This window comes from Amborella trichopoda, chromosome 3 (assembly GCF_054954075.1).
Source record: "Amborella trichopoda isolate Santa Cruz 75 chromosome 3, AtrichopodaSantaCruz75HAP2 v2.0, whole genome shotgun sequence".
NCBI lineage: Eukaryota > Viridiplantae > Streptophyta > Magnoliopsida > Amborellales > Amborellaceae > Amborella > Amborella trichopoda.
This window is the reverse complement of record NC_142338.1, coordinates 59,419,179-59,437,875: the sequence shown is the minus strand read 5'-3', so window position 1 is coordinate 59,437,875 and position 18,697 is coordinate 59,419,179. Positions and strand designations below refer to the sequence as shown.

At 36.8% G+C, this 18,697-nt stretch overlaps 1 protein-coding gene across 2 annotated transcripts; it reads left to right on the top strand.

Moving 5' to 3' along the window:
- Positions 1–362: 362 nt before the first annotated feature.
- On the top strand, positions 363–15,843 carry LOC18421398 (uncharacterized). Of its 2 annotated transcripts, XM_020661673.2 has the most exons (5): positions 371–1,203; positions 1,852–2,723; positions 2,862–2,928; positions 6,038–6,287; positions 15,326–15,843. In XM_020661673.2, the coding sequence occupies exons 1-5, from the start codon at positions 837–839 to the stop codon at positions 15,336–15,338; spliced, it is 1,569 nt and encodes a 522-aa protein (XP_020517332.2). In that variant the 5' UTR covers positions 371–836; the 3' UTR covers positions 15,339–15,843. The 2 variants fall into 2 exon arrangements, with proteins under 2 accessions (XP_006826259.1, XP_020517332.2); XM_006826196.4 differs by lacking the exons at positions 6,038–6,287; positions 15,326–15,843 and adding an exon at positions 3,946–4,480 and having other exon boundaries at positions 363–1,203.
- The last annotated feature ends 2,854 nt before the right edge of the window (positions 15,844–18,697 follow it).

The window sequence follows — 18,697 nt, the reverse complement described above, 5'->3', positions numbered from 1 at the left end:
CCCAAAACTGCCCCTATCAGGACTCGGAGCCCTAGCAGTTTGGAGCTAACTGGCCAATTTTTCTACCAGTATTGGGTCCCATGTATATTTTCGAGTCCTAATTTATGAAAAATAGTTAAATATATTTCAATGAGTAATGATCCTATAGGACCCTACTCCATCCATGTGTGTATGACCTTAAAGGATCACTATTAAAATTGACACATATCTCTAGGAAGGTTATCACATGGGTGTGGGACTTGATTTTATAAAAATCCATACCAACTTTAATGATGATCTTTTGAGGGTACTATACACATGAGTGGAAGGGGATCCTATGGGATCATTTCTCTATTTTAATACATATATTGTAATTTTTGGGTCAGGTTCAGGTTTGGGTCCCACGTTATATCTTTGGGTCCGGGTCTAAGACATGTGACTTTTGATCCATTCGAGTACGGGTCCTATAATACTCTTTCCAGGTCAGGGTTCAGGCCCGGGCCCGACCCGATGCCTTGTTTGATCTTCCTAACTGGGAAACCCCTTTCGAGTTCTCCCTCATTTCCTCCTTTCGACCCTTCCTCCCCCCCCCGTATCTCGCTGCTCCCTCTGTTTCACGCACAGCTATCCTCCGTCCTCTTTCTCTCTCTCTATCGTCTGCTGAATTTTTGTTCTTTTCATGTGGGCGTATCTCTCCTTGTAAAACCAGTTTTCACGAATTCATACATCTCTCTCTCTCTCTCAAAATTTTCTCTTACTTCATGTAAAACTCAATGAGATCCTTGCCTGTTCATCCTTCACTCATATAGAAAATCCAATAAGCCCAAAACCATTGAAATAAGCTTCTATATTTCATTATGCCATCGAAATCAAAACCGCCTGCTACTGGTTCTCCCACTACTCCTCCTTCAAGTTATCGAAAACCCACGCCTGTTTCAGCTGGAGAAGAAGGAGAAGGCCTCCCTTATGCCCCTGAAAACTGGCCTGAAAAGGGAGATAATTGGTTTTGGAAGGTTGGGAAAAGGAAGAACAGTAGTGGGGTTTACGCTGATAGGTATTTGATCATACCCAAGAGGTTACAGGAAAAAAAGGGCAAATTGTATTTTGCTAGCAAGAAGAGAGTTGTTGAGTTCCTTAAAGCTGAATTCCCCAATGTCAATGTTGATGATTTCTTTGCATTGTTCGAATGGGGAGTGCCCGCCCCAGATAAAAATCCACAAAAAGGTATTCTATTATTTTTCCACACATTTGCAGCTACTGAAATATTTGGACATAAGTTTGATTCGTTTTATTTTTTATTTTGTGGTAGCTACATGCCTTTTTGGAAATTGGGTTTTGGTTTGATGGTTTTTAGTGGATTGTTTCTTTTCAATTGTTTGACTTTCGTTTAATCCTGAATCTCGGGGTTGTTTTTGTAAAGTTGTAATTGGGTTTTGTGATTCCTACTGTTTAACTGATTAATTGGCTTGATGTTGATTTCCCTTTGATCCGAATAGAGAATTACAGAAGCCCATGGGAATAATGTCTTCTTCTTCATCATCTTTTTTATGATCTCGTATTTTGGCTTCTTTTTGTGACTGGGTTTTCACTTTGATTATTCCAATTAGTGAGGACAGCCTCCATAGTTTCATTGGCTGCAAATTTTAGCAGTTGCTCAGTGTAGCTTTGAGGCTTTTTCCAACCTTCTGTTTTTCTTGCTAAATAGTTTCTCTGCCTTTTTGCATGGAAAACATCTGTTGCAGCTCAAATCTGTAGAATGTATTTGTTATTTTACTCTCTCTCTCTCTCTCTCTCTCTCTCTCTCTCTCTCTCTCTCTCTAAGTTTTCCTTTCCTGATCTTTAAGTTTGCCTTTCTTGCTCTGTTTGTTGAAGGTGGTAAATCTCTTGAGAAGTTGAAGAAGGAACTAGGTGCTACTGAAATCAACGAGACCAAGTCACCAAAGATCATTGGTGGTTGTAAAGCTAAAAACAGGGCAAAGGAGATTTATGCTTTTAGGGATTCGGAAAAGGAAACAAAAGCAATTGAAAATGGAGGATCAGAGATTGAACCAGCTGATTTGGTTATGCATTATGAAGCTAAAAACAGGGCAGTAGGGGTTGCTAATACTTGTGGTGAATCAGAGAAAGAAAAAAATACTGAAATTGGATCGATAGACGTGGTTATGGAAGATGAAGTACAAAACAGGGTGGAAAAGAATGGTTCGTCTGAAATTCTTGGGAAAACCGAGGCCACTGAAAATACAGAAGGTGGGTTCACAGGTGCCGCTACTCTTTGTAAAGCTGGAAACAGGGAATGCTCTTCTCAATTAGCGGGAAGTTATTTTATGAAAGCCATGGATTGTAATATATGTTGCCGTGAAGTTGGGATTTGTCGGGATTGCTCATGTGTGCTTTGTGGAAAGAGTATAGAGCGTGGCTTAGGAGGTCACAGTTTTATTAGATGTGAAGCAGTGGTGAGAAAGGAGTTTGTTTGTGGTCATGTTGCTCATTTGGAGTGTGCTGTCCTTTGTCAAATGGCTGGCACAGTGAGAAACGCTGGTTTGGATGTGGAATACTATTGTAGACGTTGTGATAACAAAAGAGAACTCTTTTCGCATGTTTCTGGGCTTCTTCAATATAGTGAATCGCTTGATTCTCGTGATGAAATTGAGAAAAATCTCAAGTTGGGTGTTCGGATCTTGTGTGGGTCTCGGCAATTTTGTGCAAGGAGTTGGCTGAAAAGTATAGAATTGGTCTTACACAAGGTATATTTACATGGAATGAGTAGAAAACATTATGTTTATGATTTGTGTGGTCATCATTTATAGGAAAGAGCAATTTTCTTTTTCTATGCACAGTTCTTATTAGTTGTTTCTCAACTGCTTTCGTGACCCATTGGACAGCTAAAAAATGGAGCTAAGCTTAAAGGCTTGTGGGATTTAGAAGACAGTTCACTTGTGATGGTTGAAGGTATGTGTTTGTAGATAAGTGGCATTCAAGCATTACCAAACATTTTCTGGTATCCGTTGTATTTGGAAATACTCTTATTTCATTAATGTGCTTTATGCTTCTATGGCTTATCGATAAAGTGGCTGACATATTGCGTCATTACTTTTTTTTTTCCAGGTTTTGTGAGTTTGTGTTCTTGGTGTTCAAAATTGGATCTTGTATAGTACTCTTTGTACATCTTGCATCAGTTTTCCATGAAATGGAAATATAATCATGCTAAATCGCTGTTTTTGGAGCATTGTATGCTTGCATCATAGATACTCAAAAGTCAAATGTGGTCTTTTATATTTGCTTGCTGGGAAATACCCAGATGTCGCCTACTCTAGCTAGAGATGCATTCCTGCAGTATCTCTCTTGTTGTTCCTCTATGAGCATACTCTATGAAATGGACATTAGGGTGTTTTGCATTCTTTTGCATATCAATGATATCATGCTCTATTTAATGGCTATAATATGTGGCCCATTAGTTATAAGGACATAATCCTACAATTCAAAAACTTGGACTCGTTTCAGAATTTAATATGTTAGAGATTCAGCTCAAAACTCAGCCGCAGGGTTTGAAGAGTCTCTAAGTTCATCGGTGGAATTTTCAAACATTTTAGATTTCTAATTTTTTTTTCAAAACTTGGGAAAATCAAATGAATGGGGCAAAACATTAAAATCTAACAACAATAAATGTTAATAATGGATCAAATTTAAGGGAATGATTATTTAATAAAATTCTCCACAGGCTTCATTTAGTTAGGGTTGTGAATCATTGGATAGATCGTATCCAACTTTGGTAATAAAACTTTCCACATTTCTAGGTTGGATAATGAACTAACTGTTGTGAACTCTTGTTATGCTAACATCTTTACACAATAACATTACCCATTAAAAATTGGATCAGTAAGATAATTTTTGTATACACTATTCATGTATGTTACTATGTATTAATTATGTTTTTATATACTCATAGGCCTTTTATGTCTTATACAGGAGAGGGCTCTCATCCTGGAAATGATGTAAATGCATGTCTGAGTTCTTCTTTTAACTTTTTTACCCATCCCGAAAGTCAAATCAAATGGGTTCTTTGGAATCTGCGGAAGTCTCAGGAAGAAGAATATAGAATTGCCGAGCAAAAGCTTTGTGCCCAAAAAGAATTTCTTCTGTCCTTATATCAACAGCTTGATAAGGATAAGCATTTACTGGTGTCTTCACCTTCCCCGGAATACGTTAGGGACCTTGCTACTGAAGTATTGAGGAGAGTGGACCAGACAAAGCAAGAACTCTTGAAATTCAGTTGTATGACAACAATTAACAAAGGGTTTGGCAAGACTCCAAAGAATATTCTGATAGAGCATTTTGGCTTGTCAGTTGAAGATTGACTTGGATTAGTAGAGAACTCATTGTACTCTTCAATTTTTGAAGTTATGCACTTGAATTAGTAGAGAACTCATTGTACTCTTTAGTTTTTGGAGTGACTACATATTCATGTGTAACTTTATTTCTCCAATCCAGACTAGTTTTTCGATGCGTGTTCCCTGACTTGTCTGATGTCTTGCTTAGTTATTAAGTATCCTTAAAGGTAATCCAATTTGCTTCTTCTTCGTTGACTTGTGGATTATTCTTCTATTTTCCACTAAATCAGAGTAAGCCCGCTTTTATTAAGGGTTCAGAGAGGAAATGTAGATGACAGCAAGTTTAGGCATTAAACCACAAGTTATTTAATCAGTTCCAAAACATTTCATAAATGATGTAATCGAATGAAAGTCAGCGCTGTACATCCTTTGGAACTCACGTCCTTAATGTTTTCTAGGTGCATTTTGGCTGAATAACTTTCCTTCTCCCATTTTTCTCCATTGTTCCAATATGGGCATTTCCTGATGCTTGTTTTTCTTGGGGAAAATCACATCTGAGAATTTCACAAACTACCAACTGCATAAACTGGAGAACAAACCAGTTGTGGCTATATTTATTTCATGGTATTATTCAGTTACTTTTGTGTGTATGAGCATCCATGCAAGTGTGCATGCACATGTGTACATGTGATGCACACTCGTGTATCCGTGTTATAACCTTTTTGTAATTGTATTTTTCCTGATGTAATCTAATTTTACATCTTAAAATATGATGGATTACCTTTACTTTTCCGTTGAATTTTTGTGTTGTGTCAGTATGTGTTACTTGGTGAATCAGTGATTGGACTTGAATATAAGCTTCACATTTCAATCATTCTATTTTTCTTATTCAGGAATGATTGTTTTTCTGTTTTCATTTTTCTGGATCGATGTAATTACTTATAAGATCCATTACAGACTGAGTTGGCTGAACCTGCTTTCTCTTGTGATCATAGGACGTAATTAGCTCGAGAAGAATCAGCCAATTTCTTTCTCAGTACTGATCGGGTTACTAAATGGATGAACATTGCTAGTGCTTATCTTTTGTGGTATTGAGTTATTGTCCGGCCTGGATCTGGTTATTCAGCTCAAGTTATAACAAAAAGAGTTGCATTAGAATGAGAGAGAGAGAGAGAGTTGGGGGGGGGGAGAGACCTAGAGCATCAGACATTAGTTCACCCCATAGAATTAGAGAATTTTTAATAGTATGTTGGGCAATCTTAAGTTCCATTTCTATCATGGGCAGGGTACCCCTTCCCCACTGGAGTATTCCCAAGGAAAAGAAAAAATAGCATAGAGTTACACTATTGATTTTATTTCCCATAATCAGAATCCTAGATCCTTATCTAACTATAGCTTCATGGTCAGGATCTAGAATTTACATACTCTTGTCCAAAGCATAACTCGCTAACAGGTTTACGAAACGAAGTTAAAATGCTCTTCTTTACTGTCTCTGCTTCAATTAGTATATTGTCTTGTAAAGCTCCTTCTGGCCTCAATTTCAGCCCTGGAACTATCATAAATCTTACCAAATTTTCAGAAGTTGGCCAAAGTATATCTATATGTGGTTAATGTTTATTGCCCATGAGCCTTTTCCTTTTAAACAAATCAGTTGTACTACTCATCTATCTGTGTATACTTTTTCTAAGATACAAGTCATGCATCTGTTTCTTACCAAGATACACGTGCAGGGATCGATCATATACGGAACAGTCCATGCACCAAGACATTGCAGTTGGAATCCAACTGCCAGATTCCAATCACACAAAGTGGGACATCCATGTCAGGAACACAGAACCAAACAACTGGGGAAAAAAGGGTGAGCACTGAGAATTTGCAATTGGAATCCAAGTGCCAGAGTCCAGTCACCAAAAGTGGGACGCCTGTCTCAAGCACACAGAATCGAACTTCTGGGAAGAAGAGGGTGAGCACTGATAAAAGGTTAGTTCATGCCTAGTTTATTTTTATTTTTTCAAGAAAAATGAGTGTTTTATTTGTGCTTTGTATCTCTCAATCGAACCATCTAGTTTGTGTTTTAGGGTATACACCCACCTGCATCCAACCACATGTTGTCCTTTTGGGAAATCAATTACATCCCAAGTTTAATGCTTCTCTAAGGCAATCACTTCCTGAGTCATAGCGGCTTTTCATTGTGGATGAGCTAATGCATCAAGAACTTGGTGGGAATAGGAACAAAGGAAGTAGAGCCAAGGTATGGCACAAAAGGAAGGTGAAAATGGATCATAAGAAACAAACTTACAAATTGGATGAGAACTACAAATCCCTTTTTTCCATATCTTATGACAATAGACAATAGATAAATTGAGTTGAGAAGGCAATAGAGGCAGGAGTAGTACTTGACAAGTCCATGAGTTGGGGTTAATCCTTTACGTTAGACTTTCCTTAGTTCTCTTTTTCGGTGGGCAAATTCAGTTGTTTCTAAGTATATTCCACCTGTTCCTTGGTTGGATTAGTGGAACAATATGTGATCATAGGAAGAGGAAGAAGAATAAGATTGTATGGTGCATTGATTCAAAAAGCGGCTCGCGCCTAGGCGGCAGTCTAAGTGGGCTAGGGGGTCTGGGCACATCGCCCAGGCGTGAGCAGTCCCATTAGGCAGGTGGTTTATGGGTGCCCACCAAGTACCCTACCTAGGCGGGCGCACCTAGGGTACCTGGGCGGCTCCTAGGGGATTGCACCCGCCTAGGTGCAAAAATACCAATCGGTTGGGATGTTTTTGGTTTTGTTTTTTTGTTTGGATTATATAAAATACATGAATATACATTTTCACCTAAAACAGGATTACTGGGCATCTCTTGCCCCCTTTTGAACCTAGGCCGCCTAGGTTATGGGCGACCGCTTAGGCGCTGGGCAGCATAGACCCCCCAAGGCCGCCTGGGCAACGGCATTCCTTGGAACACTGGGTGGTGACATAGTTGATATCAATTCTCTTTGAGAAGGAAAATAAGGGTATATTATAAAAAAAAAAGTTACATACTAGCAGACATATTTCCTTTCAGTTTTCGTATAGTAACACTTTTATCCTTTCTGAGAGTTCAAGTATCCTAGGAATACACATCTAGTAGGTTGAGGTCCTAGTTTATTCCTATCCAGCCCCAGGGTATATGCACAAAGCAGACAACCAAAGGTTTTTGGTGGAATAAAAAACAAAGGAAGTGCATGGTGGAGAAGTTTGATAGGATAGACACTTTTGAGAATATGTATAAATATTCTATTGATCACATATAGACTGCAATAAGAACCGTTTCATCCCGATATATCTTAGGAACTTTCATTCCTATTGTGATGCCTCTCACCACTTCTAACCAGTATATTCCTCTGTTTTGTGACGCCATTTTGTTTTGGGTATAGGAACACAATATTTGAGTTCTTATACCATGTTCAATCCATTGTATAAATGCTTTCATGCATTATCAAAATGCAAAATTTTGATTTGAGTCTCAATTTGGGTCTGAACCATTTTATGATATATTTTAATTACTAAGGTAACTTCATCTCTACTTTCCATAAGATAGCTCCAAGTATGATGAGAGTAGTTATCGATGAATGAGATAAAATACCTGTATCCAAATATGGAAATTACTGTAGCGGGCCCCAAATATCAGAATGAACAAGAAGGAATGGCTTAGAAATTTTAATTTCAGTAGAAGAAAAAGAGGTTCTACAATGTTTAGACAATTGACAGGTCTCACATAGTAAAGGAGTAACATTGAAAGAAACAAATTTATGGAAACAATGATTTTAAATATTTTAGATACATGTGGCCTAAGCCAGTGTGCCAGAAGAGGACTTGCTCATGACTTTTAGACTCAAGAGATGAGATCAGTAGAAGTGCATCCCGTGTTGAACAGATACAACCTATTGTTTTCACAACCACCAATAATTGTCTTCCTCGTTTTTGGGTCTTGACGAACACAATGTGAGAGAGAATGTGGCACTGCAGTTTGGTAGTCATGTCAGGGTGCTAATAGAAAGTAAATTGGAAAGAAGGAAGGCACATTTATTACAAAGGATAAGGACAAGGATGATAAAAGGTCATATGTTCCACCCCCAGAGGCACGGGTGATGGATCCATCACCAAGTTCGACTTCACTAGAAGCAGGAGAAAAAGACAAGAAACCAACTTTCTTACTAGTCATATGATCAGTAGTCCCTTAGTCAATGATCCAGGGTGTAGAAGAGGTGGAGTTGGAGGCATGGTTTGCAGTTGCATATGTACCTGGTTGCTCAAACGGTGTCTCAGAGCTGACTGAAGCCTTGAGAGCAGTCAACTACTGCTGTAATATTTGAGGGTCTGATCTCTTGGATCAAATACATTGGGTTCCGTGGCTGAGGTTTCCTCTCCCTCACTCGATACAGTGTGGGAATTTGCATTCCTTAGTTTTGGTTTCAAGTGTGGATGCAAGTCCCAACAATGCCCTCTGGTGTGTCTCCTCTTACCACAATAGGAGCTTTTGAATTTCTCCTTTTCAGCAGGAGAAAGTGGGGGACGATTTGGACCTTTTGTACCCACTTTTCCTTGCTTGTAGCTTGATGCAAAGGCTGATCGTTTAGGATGAATATTTGAGTTTTGTTCTCCTGTAACAGACTCTCTATTGCCTTTCCTCCTTACATAATTATATACTGATTCGAGAGAGGGGAATTTGTCCTTTCCTAGAACTTATACTCTTTGAAATTCAAAGTTAGGATGTAGGCCTGCTAAGAACTCAAAGGTCCTTCACTGCTCGGCCTGTTTTTTAATGTTATCAGCGATTGGATTAATAGGCTGACAGTGATCCAGTTCTTCTCACTTATACGTTAGTATCCCAAAGTACTCTTCCACAACCTTGCTGCAAATTCGCTATTTTGTGATGCAATTGGTAAATCCTAGCTGTAATATCTCGTTGCGAGTATGCCTTGGCTACTACCTCCCATAAATTGTTTGCAGTTTTAAGATATAGAAACCCCCTGTTGATACTCGGCCGCATGGAATGAAGTCATGCTATTACTGTCAAGTTCTCACTTTCTCATTCATCATGGAATGAATCATTTTTAGAACTCTTTTTCACTTTTCCTGGTGATATAACACAATTTTATCTAGCTTCCTATAAACATTTTGGCAAATTGGGACCATTATAAGTAGTTTTCCCATCTAGTTTAACTATGGTGCTCATCAATCCTAGGTAGTCCGATTGACTGCTTCCCAATGAAATATTATACTTGATTTCTAACATTTTCCTTCTCTACCGAACTATTATGATTATTATATTATTATTATTATTATTATTATTATTATTATTATTATTATTATTGTTATTATTACTACTACTTAAGTACTAATTCCTTAGTTCTAATGTGAAGTTACTGGAAATGTGAGGTTGCTGGAAATATGTTGCTGCCAGAAATATGAGGTTGCTGAAAATAAAAGGAGTTTGGGAATAAAATTTATTATTAGTAAAGGAAAGCGAGATAATCTTGCTGGAAAAATGACGTTGGTGATGCACGAAAGCTTCAAGCCCAAGAAAGAAGAAAATCATAATTCTAGGGTCACTAGAAATCATCATATCCTAGGGTTTCAAATCCTCTACTCTAATACGACGTTAAGATTGAGAGAGAAGAGAGAGAGTAATATCCAATCACAAGATTAAGAAAATATAGATGTCTTTTTCACTCTATACAACTCGTGGGACAATGTGCCTTACATATACACAAATCCCTATAGGAGTTACAACACAAGTAGATCAACGTGCATAGGAGTTGCAACCATTATGCATGACTGTTATATAACTGTTATAGTAGGATAATTACTCAAATATAGTATTTGTTACAGTAGAAAAATCATCCAAATATTGTAAGATATTGTACGCAGGTTTCTATAATGGGTATTAAGCCTATAAGGTTTCTTTAATGGATGTGGGGCCCCTAACCATCACTACAAAGCTTAACTTAAATAGCAGCTCAAGGGGGAGCCTTAGAGTGGCAAGAGTGGGGGTCCTCATTAGCCATTGTAATGAGAAAGGCCCGTATATGTTACTTGGACCCTCATTCTGTTTGTGGCTCTAATTACATGGAACCTAGGGCTCTGGTGCAAGGAGTTCAATCCCTAGAAGGGACCCACTAGCGTATTAATATAGAAGGAGATTCTTGGAACGTCACTTAATGGGCTGCTGGTGAAGAAACTGGCCCATGGCACCTCCATAGGGCATTTGATGATACACGAAACTTCCCATTTAGATGTTCTTTATGTGCATTCTTGCAGAAAGACCACTATGGATGCATTGTACTAGCTAAAGAGGTGGTTACGAGGGCTATTAATGGCTGGGGCGGACCACATATTAGTGCCCATAGCCGAGATCGGGCCGAACTTGGTAGGCCTGGATTATTTTCAGGCCGGGCTCGAGACAACATTGGTCCTACCCAAGTACAACCTTTTTTTTTTTTTTCGAAATGGTATATAATGATATATTAAATATTTTTTCATATTTATTTAGGGCCTAGCCCGATTCTCATATTCTCGTTGTAGTTGATATATATTGATATGTTAAATAATTTTACATATATATATAAGGCCTTGGACTTCACATATTCTACACTTACCACTTCATAACTTGACATCTTTATGGAGTTATGTCTGCACGCAATATGTCTAGACTTACTATTGTATACATCATTACATGCTCTCGCAATAGTAACATGAGTATCACAGTATATTGTCATTATTGGTATCGGTTTTGGTTACATTGATAGGTCATATAGAATATCTTCACAAGCAAAATCTAGAACAATAAATTCTGACTCCATTGTAGAATGTGAAATACAAGTTGACTTTATTGACCCCCATGATACCGCTCCCCCAGCTAAAGTAAATATCCATCTAGATGTTGTTAGTGAATCTGGAACTTTCATGTTCCAATTTACACAGCTATATCCTTTCGACCCGGCATAACTCACATAATGTATGCCATAATTAATGGCTCTTTTCGGATGTCTCAATACTCGAGAGCTTGCTGCCCAGTGCTCTCTACCAAAGCAACTTGTATATCTACTAAGTTGCCCACTGCATATGCAATGTCAAGCTTCATGCTCTTTATTACATATATTAAATTACCAATTACCCCAACATATTCTATTTGAGATATACATCTCCCTTCATTTTTCTTTTACTTTATATGATGTTTTGTCGGCATAAAGAGTTGCTTACTTAAAGTATGCTCAAACTTATGAAGCATTTTATTAATGTGGTGAGACTATGTCGATATAGACTATTTTCTTTTCTCACTATTTTAATTCCAAATATCACATCAGTTTCTCACAAGTCCTTCATATCAAAGATAGATGCGATCAAACCTTTAGCTGCTTCTACTATTTTCATATTAATGCAAAAAGTTGATATATCACCTACATATAGACATATAATGACACACAGAATTAATTATTTTACTATAAACACTTCTGTTTGCCTCATTTCTTTTAAAACTGCTTAATATTAATACAATATCAAATTTCTTGTGCCATTGCTTTGATGTCTGCTTTAGTCCATACACTTTATTTTCATGAACATGCATAATAAACCCTTCGGATTTTTACATATAAATTTCTTCAACTGGTTTACCATATAGAAATTATGTTTTTACATCGATTTGGTGAATGACTAGATGGTTAATAGATACTATTACTGAAAGCAATAATATAATAGATATCCTTGCTATTGGGGCATCTGTGTCCAAATAGTCTATGCCCTCTTTTTGTGTATATCCTTTGGCTATCAATCTAGCCTTATACTTCTTAATTAACCAATCTGCATCAAGTTTTCTTTTAAAAGTCCATTTACATCCTATAGGGATTAGAACTAGGTGGTAGGTCCACGAATTTCCAAGTTTTCTTAGCAAATACAGAGTTCATTTCACTGTTAATGATCTCTCTCCAAAATGTTGCATCATGAGATGGCAAAGCTTCATCCAATGAGAAAGAATCTTCCTCCACATTTAAAGCAATAGTTACTACACTCAACACCTTATTTTGATTTGCTTCAATTAGGTGAATATAAAAATCTTGGCCAAAATTATATTTAAGATCTCCTATTGCTCTTTTACTCCATCTAGGTTCTATTACCTCTTTATTATTTTTTATCGATTCAATTTAAGTATTTTGGTGTTTATTATTTTCTACGGGTTCAATATGGAGGTTCTAGGTCCAAGCTTTAACTCATTTGGGGTTTTATTAATTAAGCTTTAACTCATTTGGGGTTTTATTAATTTTCTTATATTTATTATTACACAATCCGAAAGTAAGGCTACACCCCCTAAATTTAAAGGTACACCTAAGTTTATGAACATGGAATTAACTATTTCTAGCAATATTGTATTTTTTATTTTTGCTAAACTATTTTGTTGAGGGGTATATGGAGTAGTGACTTGATGTATAATTCTATTATTTTTTAAAAAAAATTGTGAATTCATTAGACATGTATTCTCTCCTGTAACTTCTCGATTTTTATTTTCCTATTTCATTCTCAACTCCAGCTTTGAAAATCTTAAAATTTGCAAAACTTCATTTTTATGTCTTAATAAATATACATATTTATAGCGTGAAAAGCCATCTATGAAAGTAATTATCTTTTTCTTCCTTTTGTGAGTACATTATTTAAATCACATATATCATTATGTACAAGTCATAATAATTTTATATTTCTTTCTACTGAAGGATATGGCTTTCTGGTTATTTTGGCTTGCGCACACGACTCATTCTTCGTTAGATACATCACCATTTTTAGACATAAGACCTAGCTTAACCATGGATTTTATTGCAGCAAAATTCAAATGTCCTAATCTAGCAGCATGCCATAAATAAAAAGAACTCACAATATAAATATAATTATTTCTTATTTCATTATTCAAATCCTTTCGAACATTCTATTACAAGAATATCCCTTGCCCATAAATATACTATTCTTGGTTAAAACAATCTTGTAAGATCCAATGACCAGTTTGAATCCCCTTTTATTCAACAAATAGCCCAACAAGTTTCTTCCCATGTTTGGTAACATGATGCACATTTTCCAAGATCAGTGTTTTTTCCAAACTCAACTACAATTCAACTACCCCTTTACCCAGCATTTTGGCAATTGCTCGAGTCCCTTATTCAACTGAATTCCATTCTTATACCGGTTCATTTGTCTTAAAGCAGTTCCGGTTGTTAGTCACATGGATGTTAGCATTGGCATCTACCCACCAACCTTCCTCTTTATCGGTCATATGAGTTTTAGTGACCATTGTCATGTCACTAAATCTCTTCGGTGGTCATGTTTACTTAACTTTGAGGTTTTTGATACCTTTTTCGGTGTCGGCATCCCTTTGAGTGGTGACTGGTTTTTCCATAGATAAAGAACATTCCCTTTTTCTTTATGGATTTTTTATTCTTAGGGATATCATTCTAAGAAAAGAAAGGCCGTTTATTTTTTTCAGCCATATCCTTAAGACTTGTATTCTACAAGATTATAGCTTTAGAATTATATTCCATCACTTCCTCCTCCTTTTCTTGAAATCTGCCCTCTTCCTCTATGTGAAGAGATCGTTGAAGTTGAACCAAGCCAACACCAACCTTTTTGTGCGTCATCTTCTTTGGTATCCTTTTTTATGAGAGATGTTCCCCACTTGAAAAGCTTCATCTAACCCAAGTCCACTTGAGTTGAGTTCACTTGCAAGAAGTTGTAACTCATACACTAGTTGAGTTTGGACTTGTTATCAGTTAATTTAAATTCTAAATGATTAGAAATAAGGAAGTTGTCTCCAAGAGATGCAAGAGTTCCCTTGTTGTTGCCACCGAGCAATAATATTTTTTGAGAAATTGGATTAGTAAGCGCATTGAGAATAGGGTATAATTGTCCTCTATACACTTTTGCCTGTATTTGGATAGTTTGGGGTCCACTTCATTCTCTGCCCTTTGCTTGGTGATGACATGTGCAATTTTAAGTGTGGTCAACAAAAACACAAGTTTTATTGACACCTATTGAAATTAGGCCCATCGAAGCTATTGGGTGCTCCGGACGTACACCTACACTCTCTCATTTGTTCCGTGAATATAAAGCATGAGAGCTTTTCATATAATTATCGTTCTTTTTCATTCTATTCTTCAATGTACGCACCACATTCTCTCTTTAATTATTAAAAACTCAGGAAAACAACATTAGAAAGTGTATTATTTTGAAGGGAAAAGTTTATACAAGGTGTCTATCATATACTATAGAAGTAAGGTGCATCTCAAAAACGTATCGAAAAAGGTTGTTTCGTCACTAGAAAATTCTCCTATTGATCATCTTGACCTCGATATATATGAATATGAAAAAAAAAAAGAATTTCAAGTTCTCAAAATGGTACATTTTGTAACACATTATCTAGACTATCCATTTTCAATATTTTCAAGTGCTTATAGATCTGTTAGATTTGCACCATTTTCGGAGCTGTCAATTTCATTATAGGGATGAAAAATAGACTTTTAGGCCATGATAAGAGTTTTGGCACCAAAAAACATTTTTAATGAGAATTTGAGGTGATCACCTTACTGCGATTGTTTAAGGTTGACACGTTATACAAACCTCACCCTATTTTAAAATACTACTAGTATTTTCCAAAATTAAAAATACGAGAACTATGTTTTGATAGGACTGCAGTCCTATCAAAATAAGTCTCACCTCAAAACTCACTGAAAATTGTAGTTCTGCAGTCAGAAAATCTTGAAATCGACCATTATGGTTGTAAAAAAAAAAAAAAAGGATTTTAAGACCTAAAAATAGTGTATAGCCCTAATATACACATTATCTAGACGGTCTATTTTACCCTAAAAATAAGTGTTCATGGATTGCCAAATTTGTACCATTTGTTTAGCTTCAAATTTTATATTCGGCGTTGGAAATCATGGAAGGTAATTTTATCTAATGAAACAATCTTTTGACTAATAACCATGTGCTTGTTCTTTTTCAGGATACGAAGGTAGAGAGACATGGAAGACATGGTCCGCCTGTAAGGAACAAAGCAACCAGCCTTAACTTAGGAGGTACCGAAATCCATTATACATAAACCATGTGCGGTCAAAATACATATACATGAATAATGAATCGTTCACAAAGTGGAAGAGTGCATAGTCAAGGCTTCAAGTCTCCTTGCGTAGAAGCATAACTGTTTGGTTGCAGTGGCAGTTCAAATTGCTGCCAATTTTGTTGACTAGTCCAGGTTTTGTAATTCTTGGCTAATTTTTTAGGCACGAAGTTAAGAAAGTGAAATAGAGAGAAATGATATTCGACTGTATATTTGTTTTGGTTGATATTCTATTTGTTTGGCTAATGGTCACAAAGTTTAGACATAGAAAAAACCTAGGGCGTCATTGTTTGGGGGAACTTATTTTTTCAGAACAAATAAGTCCCTAATTCTGTAGCGATCTCGTGTTTCATGCACATGAAGAACTACAATTTCCGGAACTTGTTGGAACATTTTTATTCCTCTAACTTTTTTGTTTCATGCCCAAGGTAGGAGCTTAAATTTGGGAACATATTTTAGCCAAAGAACTTGATATTTATTTTATTGATGTTATTTGTATTATATATATAATATATATTAATCATATATAGAATAATTTAAATAACATATTATTTTATATTATACTATATTATATAAAATTAGATAATATATTTCAGTATAATCTAACATTGTAACATTATCCTTACTAATACAATATATATTTATATTATATATTATATATAATACAAATATATTTTAATAAAACAAATATAAAATACATATATTATATATTATAGTATGTTATATATTATATAGTAATAATATGATATAGAATATTTATATTACATTGTTATCAAACACAATACCCATAATTTATTTAAACTTTCCGGAACAAATACGTCCACTTTCCAACAAAGAACTTATTTTTTCCAGGAATGTTTATCTTCCAGCAAACAAATGCCGGGAAACTCAGGGGGGTGAAATTTGAAAATTTGAACACAATAAAAGTGGTGAGCAGCCAATGCGCATGGCCTGGTTAGGTGCAGCTAATGGCTAGGCAGGTTGGCCATGTCACTGTATCCTCTGCGTGAGGCCCCCTGAGCGGTTAGCCTACTCATATCCCCCCATTATACCATCCCACGATCAATTCAAAGTCAATTTGAATTTGAAGTTGGCGCCTGCCCAACCTAGGTGCCTTCGGTCCATCCTTATCCTTAGCCCATGTTGGAGTTGCACCGCGCAAGCTCATGCACCCACGCACCATGATGAGCACTTTCCTTATCTGCCTCTCACAATCCCACCTCTCGTAAAAGATTGGCCATCCGTGAGTTGCCACCGTTTTCAACAAAGATGCACGCATGAGCCTAATTGGTGCACCAGGCTAGTGCTACTGCACGAGGCTTGCAAGATAATGCGTGAGGCTAGTAGGAGGTTCAAGGGGTGCGTCTGGCTGGTGCATCAAGGGAGGTTTGTTAGCCTTGCCCTTGACTAGCACACACTCGCCTAGCTGAGGTCCTGACAGTAGTAGTATTGTAGTCCATAACTGCGGAGCCCTTATCTCTCTCGCTCTCGGATGTTTCAGACCCCTATTGGGCACTGCACAGTTCATTCAAGTGTGTTCTCTTCTCCTGGAAAACGATTATTTGTTCCCGTGGACCAAAATGTATCCTATTGGTGAAACTAGGGAAATTGTTTAAATCATCATCATCATAGTTTTATCCCAACCATTTGAAGTCGACTACACGAATCATGTTCTACCATTTCGCTACATCAAGAGTCATACCCTCAGTAAGACTTTAAACCCCCGTATCTTTTTTTCATTACTTTCTTCCATGTCCTTTAGGGCCTTCCCCTTACCTTTTCAGAACCTTCCACCTGAACAAAATCAAACCTCCTAACCAATGTTGTATTCGGTCTACGTTCTACATGGCCCGCACACATAAATCTATTTTCCTACATCTTATCACTTATTGAAGCTATACCTAAGTTCCTTCGAATGAATTCAGTTTGAATACTATCTTTTTTTTTTATCTTGCTACTCATCTATCTCAACATCATCATCTCAGCTATACTCATCCTATGGGTATGTAGTTTCCTGACCACCCATCATTCTGTTCCATAAAGCAAAGCTAATCTCATAGAACTTCCCTTCAACTTGATTGGTATGTGGTAATCACATAAAACTATGAATGCATATCTCCAAATAGCCTATCCAGCTCTAATTCTATGTGCGATGTATTCTTCAATCTCTCTATTTTCTTGAATTATCGACCAAAGATATAAAAAATACTCTATTTTAAGTATTTCTTGACCATCAATATTAATTACTTTCTCGTTTATACTCCTATTATTACTATACTTGCATTCGATATATTATGTCTTAGTTTGGCTAATTTTAAAGCCTTTAGATTGGTCTAATTCCATGGTTGTTGAGGGTTGTCATGTCGGTGCACCCCTCTTGGCTAGAGGTTCCACCATGACCACCTGGTTACTAACCTGGTACTTAAGCTTATTGATAATGGACCAGCTTGCATTGGAGATGTGGGATGATTTGGTCATAGGGCCTTAACATAAGCAACGCCGTGGGGTAGGTCTAGACTCGACTAGATCTAGGGGGCCATTGAATAGATACCCCCCTCGGGGTGCATAGGTGGATCTGACTTACGCTCCCTCCAAAGTTCTAACTTTACGTTGAAGCCGCTTCCAGTCTCATTGCTCAAAACTATGTGAAATCATGGACCAAATTATTCTCTATTAGATCAATTTAAAAATGGAGATGTCTTAGAGCAACTTGTGTTGCACCTTCAAGGGACCTTCTTGTGCCTTTAGCACTGGATGACTGCCATGTCTGAATAGAGTGAGTTAGATCATCTTCTGCCATCTATTGGAATCGAATGGCACGAGAGGCCGGGGCTATGAACTATACGGCCAAAACCCTTGCTACAGAAAACCCAAATCTGGAAGCAGAAATTGTGTGACCTGAAAACTTCCGAACCGCCGATCTTTCGTATTGGGGAAAATAACAGGTAGGTGGCTAAAACCCCTTATAATATCACTAAGAGGTTAGAAGATCCCAATTTGTATTAGAGGGTTTATGTTTTAATTTTTATTTCATTTAGATACCTCCTCGTAAAATATATTTGGACAGTTTTTAGGATTTTTTTAGAAGGTACCTGAATAAAATGAAAATTAAGAAGTGAACCCTCTAATATTAATTGGGATGTTTTAACATCATAATTTTCGTTTGAATAATAATAACGATGATGATGATGATATTGAGAAGAATAAAATAAAATAGATCTATAAACACGTGAAAATCTTGAAAGATCAAGGTAATAC

Coding starts and splice junctions, on each gene's coding strand:
- LOC18421398 (XM_006826196.4), top strand. CDS start 837: ATGCCATCGAAATCAAAACCGCCTGCTACTGGTTCTCCCACTACTCCT. Junction 2,724..2,861: donor TAGAATTGGTCTTACACAAG/GTATATTTACAT, acceptor CCCATTGGACAG/CTAAAAAATGGAGCTAAGCT. Junction 2,929..3,945: donor TTCACTTGTGATGGTTGAAG/GTATGTGTTTGT, acceptor TGTCTTATACAG/GAGAGGGCTCTCATCCTGGA.